This window comes from Pseudophryne corroboree, chromosome 6, assembly GCF_028390025.1.
Source record: "Pseudophryne corroboree isolate aPseCor3 chromosome 6, aPseCor3.hap2, whole genome shotgun sequence".
Taxonomy (NCBI): domain Eukaryota; kingdom Metazoa; phylum Chordata; class Amphibia; order Anura; family Myobatrachidae; genus Pseudophryne; species Pseudophryne corroboree.
In genome coordinates this window covers 573,079,651-573,102,948 of record NC_086449.1, presented here as the reverse complement: position 1 = coordinate 573,102,948, position 23,298 = coordinate 573,079,651, and the positions used below count along the sequence as shown (strand labels likewise).

Below are 23,298 nucleotides of genomic sequence, written 5' to 3'. Positions count from 1 at the left end.
GTAACCAATCAGCATTAACATTTATAATTTGCATACTGTACAATTGTACGGAGCAGCTGATTGGTTGCCGTGGGCAACTTTTCCACAAGTTCACTTCTCCACATTTTTCACTGCTTCATGAATAGACCCCTTAGGCTTTAAAGTAAAATGTTAGCACACTGTAACTATGATTCATTGTTATCAAACATTTTAGGTGACAAGTAGGTTTAGGTTGGTGAATTTGCACACAGAGGGGGTAATTCCGAGTTGATCGCAGCAGCAACTTTGTTAGCAGTTGGGCAAAACCATTTGCACTGCAGGTGTGGCAGATATAACATTTGCAGAGAGAGTTAAATTTAGGTGGGGTGTGTTCAAACTGAAATCTAAATTGCAGTGTAAAAATAAAGCAGCCAGTATTTATCCTGCACAGAAACAAATTTGCTGCTGCGATCAACTCGGAATTACCCCCAGAACGTTTAGAGAAAACACAGAGATCACTGAGCAGCAGAAATCAGGCAGAAGCGAGCAATATAAAAACAATCTAAAAAAATATTTGGCAGTTTGCAGTGGAATGAAAATCCTTTAAGCATAATGTGATAACTGCCGATGGTCTAGCGCCTAGCCTGTCTCTGTAATGTGTAGTAGGAGCCTGACCGCACTGTATGGGCTCTCTCCCCACACTGCTGCAACAGCCAGGATAGCGAAGTATGCAGAAGACAATGCCTTCCACAGATGTATGCCGCCTGCGTCCAGGGATGAGAGGAGGGGAGGTGGCAAGTGACGTGTCAAAAAACTAGTCAATTAACATATGAACATTTACTACCACTTCCTGCAGTCATAAAAAATGTACCAATAAGATATTTCTGGAGCAGCTGAAAGACATCATCTGCACACTGATAGTGGTTAAGGCTTGTAATGATTAAAGAAGTCAGCAATGACATTTGTTACTATATAAACGTACTGATTACCAAATTCCTATAATAGTCTATGGTAGTGGTATTTTATATCTAGTAATACATTTTCTGAATACTGATTTACAATTGTAGCTTCTTATGGTGGTTCTCACCAGTATTAACTGTAAGATGGCCTACTGCTTCATGCTTCCGATTACCACAGAGCCCACTTCTGGGGCATTACACTCCAAGGGTAGGCAGTGGGCACACACTGCACGGGCACCAAACCCCACGTGTATGCACACAGCCCACTGCTCAGGCACCACACCCCACACGTAAGACCACACCCCACGGGTAGGCACACTGCCCACTTCCAGGGCTCCACGCCCTATGCGTAGGACACAGTCCACTGCAGGGGCACCACACCCCACATGTAGGCACACTGCCCAATTCCAGGGTACCACAACCCACGCGTAGGCCCACTGCCCACTGCAGGGGCATCACACAATACACGTAGGCAAAAAGCCCATGACACGTTAGGGAAGTAGTACTTGTTGTAAACCTACATGTGTGTCTAATTTAGAAAAGAAGAAAGACAACCTTGAAGCGAGTCTGCTTAGTATGACTGTATTCTTCTTTTGTTTCCTGGTCTCCCTCATGTATGAATGGACAGGGGGTTGTTACTGCTTCACCTGTGAAGAAACAATGAGGCGCACTATTTTTATCACCTGGTACATAGCGACTGTTCAGATCTTTACACTGACTTTTGTCATAGGTCAGACCTTCTGACCAGAATATACCAGCACTTGCTGAGAGGAGAGATAAATAGCAAAGTATTTAATAGCACCCTGAGCAGAGATAGGACTTATGTGGATCAGTACGGTTTTATAAGGTGTCTGTCCCTGCCCTCCACAGGTAGCTCTTCATTACAGGCCTGATGGATGCAGTAGTTACAGCTGCTTCATCTTTGTACACAGCGGCTGTGCTAAAATATGCTAATATGCAGGAGGCATCTTGTGTAAATAGACGCCCCTGCTGGCTCCTCTGATCCTCTGCTGCACCAAGGGCATAGCTACTGGCTTCAGCACATCCAGAAAACTTGATCGACATTCCCCTTTTTCTGACACGCTTGGTGTTTTCTTTCCTGTCACCAAACAGGGGTTAGGGGGCACTGCTACAGTCATGCGCAGACACAGATCTGCATATCTCTGCGCATGAGTAAACCGTATGTAAACCATTGGGTTTGCTTGCATCTCTGAATTAGGCCTTACATTACATTACTGAATCCCTGTCTCTGTCCAGCAAGTGTAATGCAGTGCTGGGGATTGGGCCTACTACGTTATGCTGGCTGTCAGGATCCCGATGCTGGCAGTGGGGCAAGCGCAAAAGAGCCCTTTGCGGGCTCGCTGCTCTCGCCACACTGCGCTTGCCACGCTGCGAGCACGGTGGCGCGCTATACGCACCACGCTATTTATTTTCCCTCCAGGGGTGTCGTGGACCCCCTAAGAGGGAGAATAGATGTCGGTATACTGGCTGTCGGGATCCTGGCGCCGGTATGCTGAGCGCCGGGATCCCGACAGCCGGCATATCAAATACCTCCCCTGCGGATTCCAGGGCAGCATTTCCCAGGTATGTCTATAGTGTATAAAGCTTTCATAGAATAAATATATGAAACAAGTATATCTTGACACCTTATCAAAACAACAGGTTTTATAAATAAAATACCATTTGAAATGTTTGAGATACTCACAGCGCATATTTCTTATAGCTCTACTATGGTCTTCTCGCCTGGGAACCAACATATGTACTTTCTCTATATCCAGTCCCTTTATGTTTCCAATCTGTGAAGATTTGAAGAGTTTTTTGTAGATACAATGTGACCACTATCCATTGTATCTGTATATGGACTTCTAAAAAATAAGAATTTACTCACCGGTAATTCTATTTCTCGTAGTCCGTAGTGGATGCTGGGAACTCCGTAAGGACCATGGGGAATAGCGGGCTCCGAAGGAGGCTGGGCACTCTAGAAAGATCTTAGACTACCTGGTGTGCACTGGCTCCTCCCACTATGACCCTCCTCCAAGCCTCAGTTAGGTACTGTGCCCGGACGAGCGTACACAATAAGGAAGGATTTTGAATCCCGGGTAAGACTCATACCAGCCACACCAATCACACCGTACAACTCGTGATATGAAACACAGTTAACAGTATGAAACAATAGAGCCTCTCAACAGATGGCTCAACAATAACCCGATTTAGTTAACCATAACTATGTACAAGTATTGCAGATAAACCGCACTTGGGATGGGCGCCCAGCATCCACTACGGACTACGAGAAATAGAATTACCGGTGAGTAAATTCTTATTTTCTCTAACGTCCTAGTGGATGCTGGGAACTCCGTAAGGACCATGGGGATTATACCAAAGCTCCCAAACGGGCGGGAGAGTGCGGATGACTCTGCAGCACTGAATGAGAGAACTCCAGGTCCTCCTCAGCCAGGGTATCAAATTTGTAGAATTTTTGCAAACGTGTTTGCCCCTGACCAAGTAGCTGCTCGGCAAAATTGTAAAGCCGAGACCTCTCAGGCAGCCGCCCAAGATGAGCCCACCTTCCTTGTGGAATGGGCATTGACAGATTTTGGCTGTGGCAGGCCTGCCACAGTATGTGCAAGCTGAATTGTACTACAAATCCAACGAGCAATAGTCTGCTTAGAAGCAGGAGCACCCAGCTTGTTAGGTGCATATAGGATAAACAGCGAGTCAGATTTTCTGACTCTAGCCGTTCTGGAAACATATATTTTCGGTGCCCTGACAACGTCTAGCAACTTGGAGTCCTCCAAGTCCCTAGTAGCCTAGGCACCACAATAGGCTGGTTCAGGTGAAACGCTGACACCACCTTTGGGAGAAACTGGGGACGAGTCCTCAATTCTGCCCTATCCATATGGAAAATCTCAAATAAGGGCTTTTACAAGACAAAGCCGCCAACTTTGATACTCGCCTGGCAGAAGCCAAGGCCAATAACATAACCACCTTCCACGTGAGATATTTCAGATCCACGGTTTTTAGTGGTTCAAACCAATGTGATTTTAAGAAACTCAACACCACGTTGAGATCCCAAGGTGCCACAGGAGGCACAAACGGGGGCTGACTCTGCAGCACTCCTTTTATAAATGTCTGAACTTCAGGTACTGAAGCTAGTTCTTTTTGAAAGAAAATCGACAGAGCCGAGATCTGTACCTTAATGGAACCCAATTTAAGGCCCATAGTCACTCCTGCTTGCAGGAAATGCAGAAATCGACCTAGTTGAAATTCCTCTGTTGGGGCCCTTTCGGCCTCACACCATGCAACATATTTTCGCCATATGCGGTGATAATGAGTTGCTGTAACCTCTTTCCTGGCTTTAGTAAGCGTAGGAATGACTTCCTCCGGAATGCCCTTTTCCTTCAGGATCCGGCGTTCAACCGCCATGCCGACAAACGCAGCCGCGGTAAGTCTTGGAACAGACAGGGCCCCTGCTGCCGCATGTCCTGTCTGAGTGGCAGAGGCCATGGGTCCTCTGATATAAATTCTTGAAGTTCTGGGTACCAAGCTCTTCTTGGCCATCCACGAGTATCGTTCTTACTCCTCGCCTTCTTATTATTCTCAGTACCTTTGGTATGAGAGGCAGAGGGGAGAACACATAAACCGACTGGTACACCCACGGTGTTACCAGAGCGTCCATAGCTATCGCCTGAGGGTCCCTTGACCCGATGCAATATCTTTTATAGCTTTTTGTTGAGGCGGGACGCCATCATGTCCACCTGTGGCCTTTCCCAATGGTGTACAATCCTATTGGAAGACTTCTGGAGGAAGTCCCCATTCTCCCGGGTGGAGGTCGTGTCTGTTGAGAAGATCTGCTTCCCAGTTGTCCACTCCGGGAATGAACACTGCTGACAGTGCTAACACATGATTTTCCGCCTATCGGAGAATCCTTGTGGCTTCTGCCATCGCCATCCTGCTTCTTGTGCCGCCCTGTTGGTTTACATGGGCGACTGCCGTGATGTTGTCTGATTGGATCAGTACCGGCTGGTTTTGAAGCAGAGGCCTTGCCGGCCTCAGGGCATTGTAAATGGCCCTCAGGTCCAGAATATTTATGTGTAGGGAAATAACCTGACTTGACCAAAGTCCCTGGAAATTTATTCCCTGTGTGACTGCCTCCCAGCCTCAAAGGCTGGAATCCATGGTCACTAGGACCTAGTCCTGTATGCCGAACCTGCGGCCCTCTTGAAGATGGGCACTCTGCAGCCACCACCGTAGAGATACCCTGGTCCTTGGAGACAGGGTTATCAGCCTATGCATCGGAAGATGCGATCCGGACCACTTGTCCAACAGGTCCCTCTGAAAAGTTCTTGTATGGAACCTGCCTAATGGGATTGCTTCGTAGGAAGCTACCATTTTTCCCAGGACTCGCGTGCAATGATGCACCGCTACCTATTTTGGCTTCAGGAGGTCTCTGACTAGAGATGACAACTCCTTGGCTTTCTCCTCCGGGAGAAACACTATTTCTGGTTTATGTCCAGAACCATCCCCAGGAACAGTAGACGTGTCATAGGAACCAGCTGTGACTTTGGACTGTTTAGAATCCAACCATGCTGTTGTAGCACTTTCCAAAATAGTGCTACCCCGACTACCAACTGCTCCTTGGACCTCGCCCTTATAACGAGATTGTCCAAGTACGGGATAATTACAACTCCCTTTTTTTTTTTTTTTGAAGGAGTATCAACATTTCGGCCATTACCTTGATAAAACACCCTCGGTGCCATGTACAGTCCAAACGGCAGTGTCTGGACTTGGTAATGGTAATCCTGTACCACAAATCTGAGGTACTCCTGGCGAGGATGGTAAATGGGGACATGCAGGTAAGCATCCTTGATGTCCCAGGATACCATGTAATCCCCCTCGTCCAGGCTTGGAATAACCGCCCTGAGCGATTCCATCTTGAACTCGATTTTTGTGTTCAAGGATTTTAAATATAAAATGGGTCACACCGAACCATGCGGTTTCGGTACCCCAACCCGTGTGGAATAGTAACCCCGTCCTTGTTGAAGTAGGGGCACCTTGAGTATTACCTGCTGGGAATACCGCTTATTAATTGCCTCTAGCACAGCCTCCCTGCCTGAGGGAGTTGTCAGCAAGGCATATTTTAGGAAACGGCTGGGGGGAGACATCTCGAATTCCAGCTTGTACCCCTGAAATACTACTTGAAAGAAACAGGGATCCACCTGTGAGCGAGCCCACTAATTGCTGAAATTTTTGAGACGGCCCCCCACCGTACCTGGCTACACCTGTGGAGCACCCGCGTCATGGTGTGGTCTCACAGGAGGCGGGGGAAGAATCTTGATTCTGGGAACAGGCTGACTGGTGCAGCTTTTTTCCCTCTACCCTTGTCTCTGTACAGAAAGGAAGCGCCATTTGACCAGCTTGCTTTTCTGAAGCCGAAAGGACTGTACCTTTGTCTGTGAGGAAACCTGAGGTAAAATTATTTCTTCCCAGCAGTTGCTGTGGATACGAGGTCCCAGAGACCATCCCCAAATAATTCCTCACCCTTATAAGGCTCTCTATGCGCTTTTTAAGTCAGCATCACCTGTCCAGTGACAGGTCTCTAATACCCTCCTGACAGAATGGACATTACATTTATTTTGGATGCCAGCCGGCAAAATATCCCTCTGTGCATCCCCCATATATAAGACGACGTCTTTAATATGTTTTTATGTTTTCCAACTAGTATCCCTGTTTGACAGGGTCACCGACCACGCTGCAGCAGCACTATCTGCAGGTCTCAGTCTAGTACCTGAGTGTGTAAATACAGACTTCAGGATAGCCTCCTGTTTTTTATCAACAGGTACCTATTAAAGTGGCCGTATCCTAAGACGGCAGTGCCACCTTTTTTGACAAACGTGTGAGCGCCTTATCCACCCTAGGGGATATCTCCCAGCGTAACTTATCCACCTGGCGGGAAAGGGTACGCCATCAGTAACTTTTTAGAAATTACCAGTTTCTTAACGGGGGAACCCACGCTTTCACACACTTCATTTATTCATCTGATGGGGGAACAAAACACTGCCTGTTTTTTCTCCCCAAACCTAAAACCCATTTTTAGTGGTGCTTGGGTTAAAGTCAGAAATGTATAACACATTTTTTATTGCCGGGATCACGTCACGGATGTTCCTAGTGGATTGTGTATATGTCTCCACCTTGTCGACACTGGAGTCAGACTCCGTGTCGACATCTGTGTCTGCCATCTGAGAGAGCGGGCGTTTTTGAGCCCCTGATGGCCTTTGAGACGCCTGGGCAAGCGCGGGCTGCGAAGCCGGCTGTCCCACAGCTGTTATGTCATCCACCCTTTTATGTAAGGAGTTGACACTGTCGGTTAATACCTTTCACCTATCCATCCACTCTGGTGTCGGCCCCACAGGGGGCGACATCACATATATCGGCCTCTGTTCTGTCACCATATAAGCCTCCTCATTCAACATGTCGACACAGCCGTACCGACACACCGCAGACACACAGGGAATGCTCTAAACGAGGACAGGACCCACAAAAGCCCTTTGGGGGGACAGAGTAAGAGTATGCCAGCACACACCAGAGCGCTATATATATACAGGGACTAACTGAGTTATGTCCCTAATAGCTTTTATATAATATACTGTATACAGTGCCAATTTTAATGCCCCCCCTCTCTTTTCCCTCTTACTGTACTGTAGAATTGCAGGGAAGAGCCAGGGAGCTTCCCTCCAGCCGAGCTGTGAGGGAAAAATGGCGCCAGTGTGCTGAGGAGATAGGCTCCGCCCCTTTTTCGCGGCCTATTCTCCCGTTTTTTATGGAATTCTGGCAGGGGTATTTACCTCATATATAGCCCCTGGGGCCATATATTGAGGTATTTTAGCCAGCCAAGGTGTTTTTATTGCTGCCTCAGGGCGCCCCCCCCAGCGCCATGCACCCTCAGTGACCGGAGTGTGAAGTGTGTGAGAGGAGCAATGGCGCACAGCTGCAGTGCTGTGCGCTACCTTGGTGAAGACAGAGTCTTCATGCCGCCGATTTTCCGGACCATCTTCTTGCTTCTGGCTCTGTAAGGGGGACAGCGGCGCGGCTCCGGGACCGAACATCAAGGCTGGGCCTGCGGTCGATCCCTCTGGAGCTAATGGTGTCCAGTAGCCTAAGAAGCCCAATCCGGCTGCAAGCAGGCGAGTTCGCTTCTTCTCCCCTTAGTCCCTCGCTGCAGTGAGCCTGTTGCCAGCAGGTCTCACTGAAAATAACAAATTCTAAGACTATAACTTTCTAAGAGCTCAGGAGAGCCCCTAGTGTGCATCCAACCTCGGCCGGGCACGAAATCTAACTGAGGCTTGGAGGAGGGTCATAGTGGGAGGAGCCAGTGCACACCAGGTAGTCTAAGATCTTTCTAGAGTGCCCAGCCTCCTTCGGAGCCCGCTATTCCCCATGGTCCTTACGGAGTTCCCAGCATCCACTAGGACGTTAGAGAAATGTATGTTTCAATGATTTACAAAAAGCAGATTGCATAGACGAGGCATGTGTTTTCTCTGCATTCATTTTTACACAAATGTAAAAAGTATAGCTATGGCCACTAATTATATCCACCATAGACAATGAATTGTGACGCTACAGTGCACTATGGACATTACTGCAAGAAGCAGCTGTAACTGTGTAATGTGGACTAGTGATGGGATGAGACCTGATTTGTTTATCACATGGAACTGAATAATGTGATGTTTTACTAACATTGGACCCTATTCAGGTTCGATCGCAAAATTTGAGAAAACACAATCCGGCTATCAAACAACTGTGCATGTGCAGCGTTCACATTGCGTGTGTGCACATGCGAATATTTCTGCAAATGCATTGTGCTTCAACGCAATTGCATTTTGATTGACAGGAAGCCAGCGTTTAGGGGAGGAAACATGGCATTTTGTGGGTGTGTTTGTAAAAACGCAGGCACGGCAAGGCGTTTTTCGGGTGGGTCTCTGACGTCAGCAATGACCACTTCCAGCCTCTTGCATATGCCAAATTGTGGACGACCTTGCCTGGCGAAGATGGAAAAACTCTTCGATGTTCTGGTATTTGTGTATCGTTATGCGGTCACATCACGCATTTTGATGCATTCGCAATTTCTGCAATGGGCGTTTTTTCTCTATTTCTGGGCTGCTTCTATTTGATCGCAGCAACTGCTTTTTAGCAAAATTAGCAATCCAACCTGAATAGGGTCCATAGTAACCCATAGCAACCAAGCAGATTATTTATTTTAAAATCAGTCTACAATTGTACTGGGCTGATCCATGTTCTTCGCTGATTGGTTCCTAAGGGTAACCTGACGCTTTCAGCATATTAGAGAATCATCTGCAAACAGTTCATACATATGGAATAATACAAAGCATTTTAGAAAAATATTGGACTGTCATGTTAATTAATTTCTTCATATTTACATTTATAACTATGTCACAGTTACCTGCATCAGTTCTGTTTCTCTATGGACTCTATGTACCGCAATGTGTGGCCTGCCCAACCTTAAGAAATATGCCATAGTAATCCTTGGATAGTGGGATTTATATTGGGGTATGGTCTCCTCAATGTGCTCCGTAGCCACGTCATTAGGGTCATCATGTAATAGTTCTTTACCGTCTAACTCCTTTATCTCAGCAATAAGGTGGTGTCTGACTGAAAACACATTCAAACTAAAAAAGAAAATCTGAATTAGACTTTCTGCATAAAAGGTGAAAGTTTTATACATTCATAAAACTCATAATAATGACTTATATCACTTTCTTAATACCCACAGGTTACAAAGAAATTGAGAAAATAGTTTATTATTCCTGAAAAGAGATGACGAGAGTGCTCCACATTGGTAGATCTGATAGGACACATAGCAAATACTAGGAATAATGCCAGAAAGTGTGCAGATATTGGGTCGGATGTAATGAAGTCTGAGTTGGCTGGAGGTGCGGGTTCCCGGCCAAACTCGGACGTTTTTTTTAAAGTGGCAATCATGTACATGGCAAAACGCTTCTCCGGCCAACTCGGACTTCAGTACATCCGGCCCTTTGTGTTACTATGAAGATGCATTAGAAAAGACATTGATTAATAACAAGGTGTAATAGCACAAATTCACTGTGGAACCCATGTACAATCCCACACTAATACACTGTTGTCCAAATACAGGATTTATTAATTGATAGCTGTCACACATACAATGTCACACAGAGACAGACAACAGACCTGGGTCTATTTACTAAGCCTTGAATGGAGATAAAGTGGACAGAGATAAAGTACTAGCCAATCAGCTCCTAACTGTCATGTTACAGGCTGTGTTTGAAAAATGGCAGTTAAAAACTGATTGGCTGGTACTTTATCTCTGTCCACTTTATCTTCATTCAAGGATTAGTAAATAGACCCCCTACATTTGCTTTAATTAGCCAAGTATAATAAAGACCAAGGGGGTCTATTCAATACCTGTCGGATCCTCTCCGATGGAAAGGATCTGACAGGTCAGTATCCAATTAGCGGGCATTACGACAGGTTTTGCCCGTTTTCGACAATGCTGATCCGACTTTTTTTAAGTCGGATCAGCACTATCGAAAACGGGCCAAAAACCTGTCTGAATTGACCGCTAATTTGACAAAACACGCGGATCCGCGGCTTATCCGCCGATCCACGTGTTTTCCGACAAGTTGGAATTGCCGACAAGTCAGAACAATGGCAACTTCATTGAATAGGTCAAATCCCGATTTGACCAAAAAAAGTCGGAAACTGATGTCTTTCTGACTTGACAGCAATTCCGACAGGTATTGAATAGACCCTCAAGCCAGCATATGACCAGCTGCTATGAGTCACAATCAATGTGTTGTTGCCATATAGTTAATTGTTCGCACTTAATATAATATTAAGGCAATGGATATTGTCCGAATTAAAATACAATTCATTATAATATATATATATAATACGGAATAGATATGAAATAGGTTTGAACATATAAGTTAAATGTTTAAATGATTTAAGAAATAATGATTTGTATATGTGTTTATATAGATATATTGTATATATTTGTGTTTTACTGCAATATTAAGAGTCATTGTGGTCTGAACAGGTTTTAGGCCATAAATGAAGTTAGGTATGTGACTGAGAACTCTTTTGGTCACTTGGACACTGGAATTCACAGGTGTGCTTACAGTTAGATTGAAATCAAGCTCCAGAATACCTTTGGCAATCATAAAACTGGTTTGTGTATTGTCCAGTATAGGCCAAGCTAGGGATCATAGATTACCTATTACAATAAAAGATCACATCCATTGATAAAACATGGTCTAAACCACTTCAGACAAAACGTGTCAATACAACAGAACTTTGGATGAAAAGACATTCTGAATTTTACAATACTCTCAATGCTTGAGGCAGGGTGGGCACAACACGTTTTATGACACCATGCCTTCTTGAGCAGGACAAACCAGCTCAGTTCAATTTTGTTTTATGACACCTTGGAATGTAAATGGCAAACTTATAATTATCTTTTGCATTGAAAACACTATGAGAGTATACCAGCTAAATGTTAAGTTATAGGTATATATACATGAGTTCAGTCAGTGCTAGAATCAGAACAGGAGAAGTCAGGAGGAGCAGGAAATGAAGTAGAAGATGCAGATGGAAGCTTGATGCAGGAGAGAAAGGAAAAGGATCTTTAGGACGGTAACTTGCAAGTACAAACTATGTTAGTAATTGTCTAAGTTTGTGAAACGGTTTGTGTTTTGTTATATTTGTTCTATAATTAAGGAAGCATAAATATTATTAGTATATATATCACCACTGTGAATATCCTAGTCTGTATGATTTTATTTTGCCTGTAAATAAATAATTATATGATTAGAGCGGTAATCTCAAGTTTGAACTCTCTTTAAGGAATTATAACTTCATAATTTCATAAGTCATATGTATAAGGACTGCATATATTTATCAGCCACTTAGTTTGCAAGCCTGACATAATATATTTGCAGATATATATGATAAATGCATATTAATTAAAATATATCCATATATTAATAATCATATATGATACATTCAATATTAATATCATTCATAAATATGATTCCATAAATCAATAGTGTGCTAGGTACACCATGTTATTTAATAAGACTTCAAGGCGGTAAATGTAATAGCCTGAGACTTGCAAGTTTCTAGTGAGTATGGCCGAAGTGTTAAAGGGGCAATCATTAAATAAAGGCAAAACCATTTTGTTTTTGCTTTTAAATGAGCGCAACTTTAAAACATTGAGCAGACTCACCGGAATCTCTCCAATGCCTGCAAGTGGCAGGCTTTTATATTTACTCCCTTCAGCAGGCAATCCCAACCACGGTCCTCAGGGCATGCTAACAGTGCAGGTTTTAGTGATATCCAGGCTTCAGCACAGGTGACTTAATTAGTAGCTCAGTTATTTTGATTTAACCACCTGTGCTGCAGCCTGGATATCACCAAAACCTGCACTGTTAGTGTGCCTTGAGGACCGTGGTTGGGAATGCCTGCCCTACAGGGTAAATCAGTTGCTTAAATGTAAAAAGTGCCAATCAGTAACTACTCATATGTAGTAGCTAACATTGCACTAACACAAATAACTCTATAGCATTCCAGTTACAAACCACAAGTTATATTTACTAACGCTTCAACAAAACTTGTAGGCACACTTGTCATTGGCACTAGAAGAGATTATGGGCATGTTGTAAAATACAATCATTTTAGCATTCTCTTTTTGTTTTTTTGTGCAAAACGCTGGGATGCTGGAAGGGTGTTAGCTACCATAGTTGTACCTCACATTAGGCATGTGAGCTTGTCAAGCAGAGGAAGAAGGGGGTGTGGATCAATAGACAGTTAAAAGGTCTATAGTCAATAGGTTGACACCATAGGATCAGCATTCAATAGGTTGACAGGGTCAAAAGGTCGACATATAAAAGGTTGAGAGGTACAAAAGGTTGACAGGGTCAAAAGGTCAACATGGAAAATGTCAAAACAAAAAAGTCAACAATTTTTTTTTTTTGGGTGGTATTTTGTGTTTTTAGACATATTTGACCCACATTTCTTGAACTGTGTCCTCTCGCTACACTTCGGACGCGGCAGCTCGCTCCACTCTGCTTCACTCGCCACAAGGTTACTAAAGGTAATAGTTTGTGACATGGATAGTAAATGCAGCAAAAGTTGTAAAAACATGAATTAACCATAAAAAACATGTGTCGACCATAAGTGTATCAACCTTTTTCATCTCGACTTTTTGAAGCCATCGACCTAATGTACCTGGCGACCTTTTATATGTCGAACTTTTGACCCTATGGACTGTTGGTCCTATGGTGTTGGCCTATTGACATTTGAATTATCTATCTATCTAACTATCTTTCTATTTATCTATCTATAATCCCCCACCAAGAAGATATCAGTGCTTTGCTCCTCTGTGTCAGGCTGTCAGTGTGACATGGGGCTTTGGCATCAAACCCAACATCATACTCCCAGCCTATCAGAGGACACAGAGGTGCAGCAGCAGAATGCAATGTTACATCACTGGCCAAAGTCTTATGCTGTGGGAATACTGATGAGTATTTGTTTTATTTCTATAAATGTAGATTTTTTTACACATATTCAGAATTCTTTCCCTTAGAGATGCGAGGAACATAAAAACTGTTTATTGTCGGGACTTACAATTTGGAACAATCAAGTAACAGCTGTGCTTTGTAACGTGTGAGACTGGCCTCCTCGGAAAACACAGCATGTGGCTTATTCCGATCCATTTTGTGCATGTAGAACATAAACAACTGCTCAGAGACAATCATGATGTGGGAGATGATACGACGGCGCAGTTGTAGCTTTTTATTCTGAGGTAATAATGTAGTGCATAGTACACTAGTAATGCTCTCGCAGGCAACTCTTACTTCACTGAGAATAATTTCCTCCTATCAGATAGCAGAAAAGAACAGAGCATTCAAACTTGACAAAATACCCACATAAGTAACAGTTCATTTAATTTTTACCGCTAGGTGAATAAATGTTGCTTAGTTATCTGATCAATCTGATACTGATATTGCAGTATATGTTATATCTTACAGCTAAGGGCCTGAGTCTGAGTCAGATGCAGCTGCAAAGGCAGTGGAGTGATGTGTTTCATCTGCGCATGCGTCTGCGCTATACTCAAAGATATGCAGAGATGGGGATTAATATAGATGTTGTAACTACTGCAGGAGTGGTGTAGGAACAGCACCAGAAGGTCTGGGGGCCCCGCTGTCAATCCAATAGGCTATGCGGTCTCACAGCAGCTTGGTTATGTCCTTCCTATTGTGATTATGGAAGCAATAGCAGCCTGTTCATCAATGCAGGAGGTTTCAGAATCAGGGGCGATAAATCACTGCACAGGCCTCCACTTAGAATTCAGAAATAGTGAGTGTCCAATATTGTTTCAGAATAATGAGGCTCAGATTTATTCCGGGGGGCCAGAAGCCAGCGGCTACCCCACGGTACTGGGGAATGGCGATATAACAGGACAGCATAAGAGATGGACATGAATAGACTGTACATACAAATATCCGTTGAACTTCTGTGGAGCCACCTTGCACTGCTGATTTTCTATGTAGTCTCCTCTTCACAATCTCACACAGAACGTCCGGAGAGACAGTGCACACGTCCTTCATAAAAGGAGCTACTGGACGTGCATATACCTCATCTACATGAACATGAAAAGATAGAAAAAAGAGAAATGATACAAGTATCTTCTGGCGCCCAATTAAAATGCTCAGTATTTATACACTTGTTTGTCTGCAGCTTTCTATTTCCAAAGGGGCTACTCAACCCCTTACAAACAATAGACCAAAAGAGAAATGGAATAGAATGCGCTGACCAACTTAAAATTAAAAGGAATTTTTATTATCCATAAAACTCCGGAAAGACTTCCTAGCTGGTTCTAAAAAGAGTTAATACTCTTTAAATGCCATTACCACATATTTATACAATGAATATATTCACATAAGTAAGAGCTCACAAATAAAATAAAGATAAAATAAAAATGAAAAGTCTCTTTCACATCATATATAATGTATCTGCCGTGTTGGTCATTAGTATCAAATATACCCAATGGTAATAAACAGACAGTCTTAGTGGTATATTGGATACTAATGACCAACACGGCAGATACATTATATATGATGTGAAAGAGACTACCCAGCAAGCCCCCTCCTGTCTTCCCAGTCAGTCCTCTCCTGTCTACACAGCCAGCCCCCTCCTGTCTTCCGAGCCAGTCCTCCTCTGTCTTCTCAGCCAATCCCCTTCTGTCTCCCCAACCACCCCCCTCCTGTCTTACCAGCCAGTCCTCTTCTGTCTCTCCAGCCAGAACCCTTCTGTCTACCCAGCCAGCCCCAATCTGTCTGCCCAGCCAGCACTCTTCTATCTCTCCAGCTAGCACCCTTCTGTCTCTCCAGCCATCAAGGGACAGCGGTTAGAAAAGGACTGATCTGTGCCCCCTCCTGACAGCTAGCACCCGGAGGTCAATGCTTTCATTGCCTGCGGGAGTTCCGCCACTGGTTGAATAACTTCATCTCACTGTGTGAAAACTAGCAAGCTCAGCATTTTCAGTGGCTAGCAAAAGTATTCAACCTCCTAGAAAGTCAGAAGATATGTCTATTTTCCTGCCACTCTGTTCAGTCCCCCAGGGTGTAAAGAGAAAATTAGGGGCTGAGTACTTTTGCAGACCCTCTGTATATGTACTGATGTCCTGACGGGATGCGGTTATGTGTCACTATACCGTCACCGGGATCCCGAACAGTTAACAGCCCGCCGGTCGACATGCCGACCAGCAGGGACTATTCCCACTCATGGGTATCATGGGAATAGATCCTGTGGTGAGCGCAGCAAGCAACCGAGCCTTCTGCGTGGCGAGAGCACCGAGCAGGCACGGGGCTTCGTTGTGCTCTTCCCCCTCCCCCCCCGCCACCTAACAACTGGGATACCGGCGTCGATATGGTGACCGGCGGTCAGCCAAACTTAACCCATCCTGACCTATAAGTATTAATTTTCGCTATATGAATTAGACAGCTAAAATCCCTAAACTACTAGCATACAGGTGCTTTTTGCAGGCCCCTATTAGCCCTATGGGCAGGGTCTAACTGCCCATCTGGCACTTCTGGCATATGCCAGAAGGGCCAAAGGGCAAGTGGCCCAGGCCGGTCCCTCAGAGAGCTGGGAAGGCCACGCGCAGTGCAGCCTCCGGCTCTCTGGTTAAGCCGCCCCCCCCCCCCCCCCCCGGTCTCCATGGAAATGAAGGAATGCCATGAGTCCACACCCCCGGACTCGCCCCCGCCCTCAGCAAGTGTAGCTATGGTAATGGGGGAGTGCCACGAGTCCATGCCCCCCTTAACTCGTGGCACGCCCACGTACATCGTGACGGCACGCCACCCCGTGTCATGTGCGCATGCCCTGTGACGAGCCCGCGCATTTATAAGTGCCCGGGCCGAAATGGAGCCCCAGTCCGTCACTGCCTGTGGGTAAACAACATTATAAATCTATGCACTACAAATATTTAGGTGTAAGGCCATCATGAACATTTTCCTTTAATTTATCAGCAAGACGGTTGTTGGGGTCCTTAATGTGTTGAACCTATGGGTTTTATCCCCCTTAAACCTATGTTCCTGTGAATAACTTGCCTGAATTAGGCTCATTTGCAGGCTATTCACTTATCCCAGGATACACTAGGGGAAGCAGCTATTTGATGCTACACTTACTAATATAGTCATCTACCTTATCAATTAACGCATCAAGAAATATATGAATTTCAGCCAATTTAGGCAAAACTTGTGTGCATGATATATGCAATATAATATTAATTGAGTATAACTGGCTGCGATACCCCAGCGCACGCCTAATCCCTGATCCCTATCATAAAGGTAACCCAATAATCAACAGTGAGTCCTACAGAGAATCCATGAACACAGGTACTCCATCCAATGGCACTGATCTGTATAGAGTGTGTGTGCAGTATAGGCGTCGCAGGCCATAACTCACATAACAATATAGTATTGAGAGAGTGTATGGGACCCTGCTACCTCAGCACACATTTATATTTGACTCTCCCTTCAGGAGCATCATTATATAACTATTAATCCCTCCTGGCACCAATATAATACACAGTAGACATACTATCCCTGATATAAAATCACTTGAGACTTTAACAGGGTTTTTTCCCAGTTTTTATTTGACTTATTATTCCTCATGTCTGAGCACACTCTTCTTACTTTTCTACTAGTTTTAATATATTTCACTGAACCTGCTAACTACAATAGTATTAATAATCCATAATAAAAGTAATGTTTTAATGTTTTTGTGCACCAGCAAATGACAACCCTTTGTGCAATATTAATCTAGCCATAATATGAATCGAAACCCATAAGCCGGGCAGCCCAACAAGCACAGCATAATATAACATCAGTTATCAAAGTATAGATACAATTTTTATGTGAGTTTTACCTTTACAAAGAGTGGCATCAACTTGTTCCTTCAAGTCAAACTGGTCTTTTGAGGAATATTTCTGTTCTTCTGTAGGATCTGTAATTGAAGTACTACAATATTATGTCTTCCTCACCAATATTTATGTTTGCCACAACATCTATATGATTGCATGTGTGCAATGTATAACTTATTTGTCTTCTGTAACATGAACAGGTATGTCCAAGTTAATTGAAGATGCACTGCAGAACCGGCAACAGGGGTGGGTTGGGGATGTTGGTTATATATCAAGAATAATAATTGTACACTTCCAAGGCATATAATGACAGACAAATACGGTTTACTCAGATAAATACACACACTATATTAATATGTCATTTCTAAACTAATGTACAACATATATGCAGACCTATAACACACAACTCTTCCTCACTCCAAACTTGCTATACCTGGTGACTAATCTACAGCTGACCACTTGCTGGACAAATAAGCCATTCAATTCCCTGCTGTCATATCTCGTACTCTTAACTTATTTAAAACTGGGGTCAAACACTTTAGCCTCATAGATACATGGAAGTTTCTCCACCTCAGGAACCAGAGATTAATCTTAAAGGGACCTAGATGAAAAAGATTAAAAAACAAACAAAGGCTTTGAAAAATGCAAGACCTAAAATCTGATCACTATCAGAATTTACACAAAATAACTAGGACCATATAATTTAGGAACTCTTTCCACACTTAGGGGCCCAGTCATCAAGAATCGTATTTGCAATGTGATCTGGGTACAATATTAGCACCCAGAATTGCATTGCAGTACGCGATTATTACTGTGATATACTGTATATCATTCTACACCTGCAGGGACAGGTGCTCTGAAAGGAGCCCGACCCAGAGATGTGCACAGTGTAGTGTCGGGGCTCTTGCGCATACGTGGCCCGCTGACCACGCATGTGTGGCGGCCATTGCTGTGGAGGGTTGCAGAGGAACCACTAAGTTTGCGATGTGTAGATCACAGGCTAAAGCAGGCTAACGCCATCTTCAGATGGTGTTAGCTGCAGGGACAAGCTAGGGAATGCATCACATTCCGGAGCTTTCTAAAGCTGACAGAATCGCATCCCCCATAAAAACCTATGAGGGATACATCTGCTGGTGGGAATGTAGACATTGCAGCAGATATCTCTAGATAATTAATGCAATATGAAGATTTGTTATAATGCTTTGCTTTTCACTCTAAGTTATGTTAATACTAAGCAATCCCAAATATGGTACTGCACCAGCCATTACTATCTTTATATAGGACTGTAACCTACCATGACTCCCTGCAGATCAAACATTATCGCTAATGGCAGCTATCACTGTTCTCTGAAGTCCTCTAAATCACCAAGCCCCGGTACGTCCTTGTAGGAATACTCGGACTACTATAAACAAGTTTGAATCCTTACTCTACAATCTTCTTTCTTGGTTAATGATCTACTTCACATTAGTGTACTGTATCTCTACCCCATTCTGAAGGCTATTATGGTTATTCCTAAACCAGGCAGAGAAGCAACACTTTGCTGTAGTTACAGGTCTATCTCCTTAATTAATGTAGATGTAAATATTTTAACAAAATAGTACCTATTGTCATACCGCGGCCGCCGTACTTGCCTCTCCGGGGGCGCTGGGTCTCCGGGCGGCCGTCCTCACTGGCGGTCTCCGGCTCCCGGCGCTCCGTCCGGCGCGCGTAGTGTGGACGTCGCGGGTGCGCTCGGCGTTCACTGAGGGTGCGGGTGACGTCATCAAGCGCTTCCCCAATCAGACGCTGGCGGGAAGTTCAAATTCAGACGCCGGGCAGAGCTCCGGCGCCTGAGTATCATCTTTACTGCTATTGAAGTTGTGATCTCCAGAGCTCCCGTATCCCTGTGGCTTCCAACCCTTTCAGACGAACCTCCGTGCCTCCAAGCACCTCCGTGCCTCCAAACACCTCCGTGCCTCCAAGTACCTCTGTGCCTCCAAGCACTTCAGCGCCTCCAAGCACCTCCGTGCCTCCAAGCACCTCCGTGTCTCCAAGCACCTCCGTGCTTCCAAGCACTTCTGTGCCTCCGAGCACTTCAGCGTCTCCAAGCACCTCCGTGCCTCCAAGCACTTCTGCGCCTACAAGCATCTCAGTGCCTCCAAGCACCTCAGTGCCTCCAAGCACCCAGTGTTCACAAGCGTAGTTGGTGCCTCCAGCATCCGGTACTTTTTATTTATTCCTCAGTACCTTTTCAAGTTCTGTCTTTCAGGAGACCTCCAGCATCCACACGTTCCTCCTGTCTGCCGACCAAATCCTGCATGAGGAAAACCTATATTCGGACATCTCTGCTGCGTTCCAGTTGCGGTTCCTCTTTCCGGTCACCGGAAGAAACCCCGAGTCCACAATACTCCCAAACCAGGTCAGTGATAGTATACTCAGGCCACATGGACCCGGGGGAGCGGAACACGGACTCAAGTGCCATCCAGAATTTGGTTTCCCGCGTGCAAAGTCAGGAAGCAGCACAGGGCCAAGTGATGCAGTACCTCCAGGAGTTGTCCGGTCGTTGGATCAGATTCAAGCATCCTTGGCTTCTGTAATTCCGGCCCCAGTTTCCGTAGCCGCACCAGTTGCCGCTTCCAGCAATGTTCAACCATCGGCTGGTATCAGTCCGCGCCTTCAACTCCCTACTCCTTCCCGTTATAATGGGAATCCAAGGAATTATCAAGGTTTCTTAAACCAATGCGAAGTTCATTTTGAGCTACTCGCACATAATTTTCCCACAGACCGGTCCAAGGTGGCATATATTATTTCTTTGCTTGAAGGATCTGCATTGGATTGGGTGTCTCCACTATGGGAACAATCTGATTCATTGGTTTCCAATTACTCTGAGTTCATTACGTCTTTCCGAAGAATTTTTGACGAGCCCGGCAGGATGACCACGGCCTCTTCCGACTTGCTACGCATCCGTCAGGGCTCCCGATCCGTGGGCCAGTACGTGGTTCATTTTCAGACCATTGCTTCTGAACTTCGCTGGAATAATGACGCCCTGAGAGCTGCTTTCTGGAACGGTCTTTCTGATCGCCTGAAGGATGAGTTGGTCACTAGGGAACTCCCGGATTCGTTGGAGGAATTGACTTCTCTCTGCGTTAAAGTGGATCTCCGGATGCAGGAACGTGGAGGTGAACGTAGTCGATCGGAGCGTTCCAGGTTCCGGCTTCCTCCCTCTAGGCAAGCGGTGGTACCAAGTCCGGACGAACCCATGCAGATTAACCGGTCCCGATTGTCTCCGGAAGAATGACAGCGTCGTCGTGAGGGCAAACTCTGTCTGTACTGCGGGGCCGCAGATCACTTCATCAAGTTCTGCAAGTCCCGTCCGGGAAACGGGCAGGCCTAGCTTGTTCCGGAGGAGTCAAGTTGGGGGTCACGACAAAATCTTCTCCGACTTTGGATTGTTTGCTTCCAGTGTCTTTAATCACCAAGTCCGTCTCCAAGTCTTGTGAAGCCCTGTTGGATTCCGGAGCTGCGGGGAACTTTATTTCTTCTTCCTGTGTCCAAAGCATGGATTTAAAGTTACGGCCTATCGAGCGGCCTATTTCTTTGACGGCTATCAATGGTACTAGGATATCCAAGGGTCTCATAACGTGGCGCACGGAACCAGTTAAACTGCAGGTCGGAGCTCTACATCTAGAATGCCTGGAATTCTTGGTGATTCCGGAAATGCATCATGATCTGGTCCTTGGAATGCCTTGGCTCAAAATTCATAATCCCCACATTGACTGGAAGTCTTCTCAAATTCTGTCTTGGAGTTCTTTTTGTCACGCTAACTGTCTCACTCCCGTTTGTCCGCTCCGTGTCTCTTCTAAGTCGGATGAAGAGCATATTCCGGAGGCGTATCAAGGGTTCAAGGATGTGTTCTCGGAACAGGCGGCTGACCAGTTACCACCTCATAGGCCTTGGGACTGCCCCATTGATCTTATCCCAGGGAAGATGCAGCCCCGTGGCCGCACATATCCTTTGTCACTTCCTGAGACTCAAGCTATGTCGGACTATATTAAGTCTAATCTGCTCAAGGGATTCATTCGCCCCTCTACCTCCCCTGCTGGAGCGGGTTTCTTTTTCGTGAAGAAGAAGGACGGGGGGTTGAGGCCATGTATTGACTACCGCGGCTTAAACGATATCACCATCAAGAATAAATACCCCTTGCCACTAATCACAGACTTATTTGATAGGGTTCGTGGCGCCCGCGTTTTCTCCAAGCTCGATTTGAGGGGAGCCTAAAATCTTATACGCATCCGAGAAGGGGATGAATGGAAGACCGCTTTCAATACCCAGGATGGGCATTACGAATAACTGGTAATGCCGTTTGGCCTTAGTAATGCTCCTGCCGTCTTCCAGGGATTCGTCAACGAAATCTTCCGAGACATGTTATATCGAAGTGTTGTGGTATACTTAGACGACATACTGATTTTTTCCAAAGATCTTGTTGAACATAGGACTCAGGTCAAAGAGGTGCTCCACTGTTTACGAAAGAATCGTCTCTATGCTAAGTTCTCCAAATGTACCTTCGAAGTAACATCAATTCCGTTCCTCGGTTATATCATCTTGGGGACGGAGCTTCGCATGGATCCGAAGAAGCTCTCTGCCATTCGTGACTGGCCTCAGCCCCTCTCTTTGAAAGCAATACAAAGATTCCTGGGCTTTGCGAATTACTACAGGAAATTCATTAGGGGTTTCTCTACTATAGTTGCACCCATTACCGCCTTGATCAGGAAGGGCTCCAACCCGGGTTTGTGGTCTCCCGAAGCCATGGAAGCTTTCACCTACTTGAAATCAGCTTTTATGTCAGCCCCGGTTCTTCAACAACCAAATTTCGAAGAACCTTTTTTCTTGGAAGTTGATGCGTCCTCGGTTGGAGTCGGAGCCGTTCTCTCCCAGTATTCCTCAGATAAGAAACTGCATCCGTGTGGCTTCCACTCTCGAAAGTTCTCTCCGGCCGAACGGAATTATACTATCGGTGATCAAGAACTCTTGGCAATAAAATCCACTTTGGAGGAGTGGAGGTATCTTTAGGAAGGGGCCAAACATGTGATTACTATTTACACCGATCACAAAAATTTGTTGTACATTAAAACCGCACAGTGTCTGAATCCTCGTCAAGCTAGATGGGCGCTTTTCTTTACTCGATTTTCTTTTATTATCAAGTACCAGGCCGGGACTTTCAATACTAAAGCTGATGCGCTCTCTCATTTACAAACTCCCATAGATGAAGAGGATTCGTTTGAACGGAGCTTAATTCTGAATCCAATTTCTGTTTCCGCTGCTTCCACTACTCCGGGTCCTCCTCCTGGGTGAATGTCCCTACCAACTAAATTCCGGCCAAAAATACTGCAGTGGGCCCATATCTCCAAGTTCTCCGGTCATCCCGGCGTCCAGAAGATGCTCAAGTTTCTGCAAAGATCTTACTGGTGGTACACCATGAGGAAGGATGTACAGGATTACGTTGATTCTTGTCCACAGTGTACGCAGCATAAATCTCCTCGTCTACCTCCTGCCGGGTTGCTTCATCCTCTGACCATTCCTATGAAACCCTGGACTCATATTTCCATGGACTTCATTACCGAGTTGCCCTGTTCCAAGGGTTACAATACCATCTGGGTGATTGTTGACCGTTTTTCAAAGATGGCGCACTTCGTTCCATTAACAGGTCTGCCGACAGCTCCCAAATTGGCTTTGTTGTTCATCCGGGAACACTTTCGGTTGCATGGTTTACCTTAAGAAATAGTCTCTGATCGAGGGGTACAGTTCACCGCAAGGTTTTGGAGAACCCTCTGCTCAGCCTTACAATTTACACTTAAATTTTCGTCTGCCTATCATCCCCAAACGAATGGACAAACGGAACGAGTCAACCAAGATCTAGAG

General features: G+C 45.2%; 1 protein-coding gene across 1 annotated transcript in view; it reads right to left on the bottom strand.

The window, feature by feature from the left end:
• Window positions 1-23,298, bottom strand: part of CCDC87 (coiled-coil domain containing 87) — a 141,836-nt gene that overhangs the window by 100,998 nt on the left and 17,540 nt on the right. The window contains exons 3-8 of the mRNA XM_063927847.1: window positions 17,406-17,483; window positions 14,471-14,613; window positions 13,599-13,849; window positions 9,376-9,601; window positions 2,623-2,713; window positions 1,473-1,564 (exon numbers count right to left, since the gene is read on the bottom strand). Coding sequence (XP_063783917.1) covers window positions 1,473-1,564; window positions 2,623-2,713; window positions 9,376-9,601; window positions 13,599-13,849; window positions 14,471-14,613; window positions 17,406-17,483 — 881 coding nt within the window. The remainder of the gene's footprint in view (window positions 1-1,472; window positions 1,565-2,622; window positions 2,714-9,375; window positions 9,602-13,598; window positions 13,850-14,470; window positions 14,614-17,405; window positions 17,484-23,298) is intronic.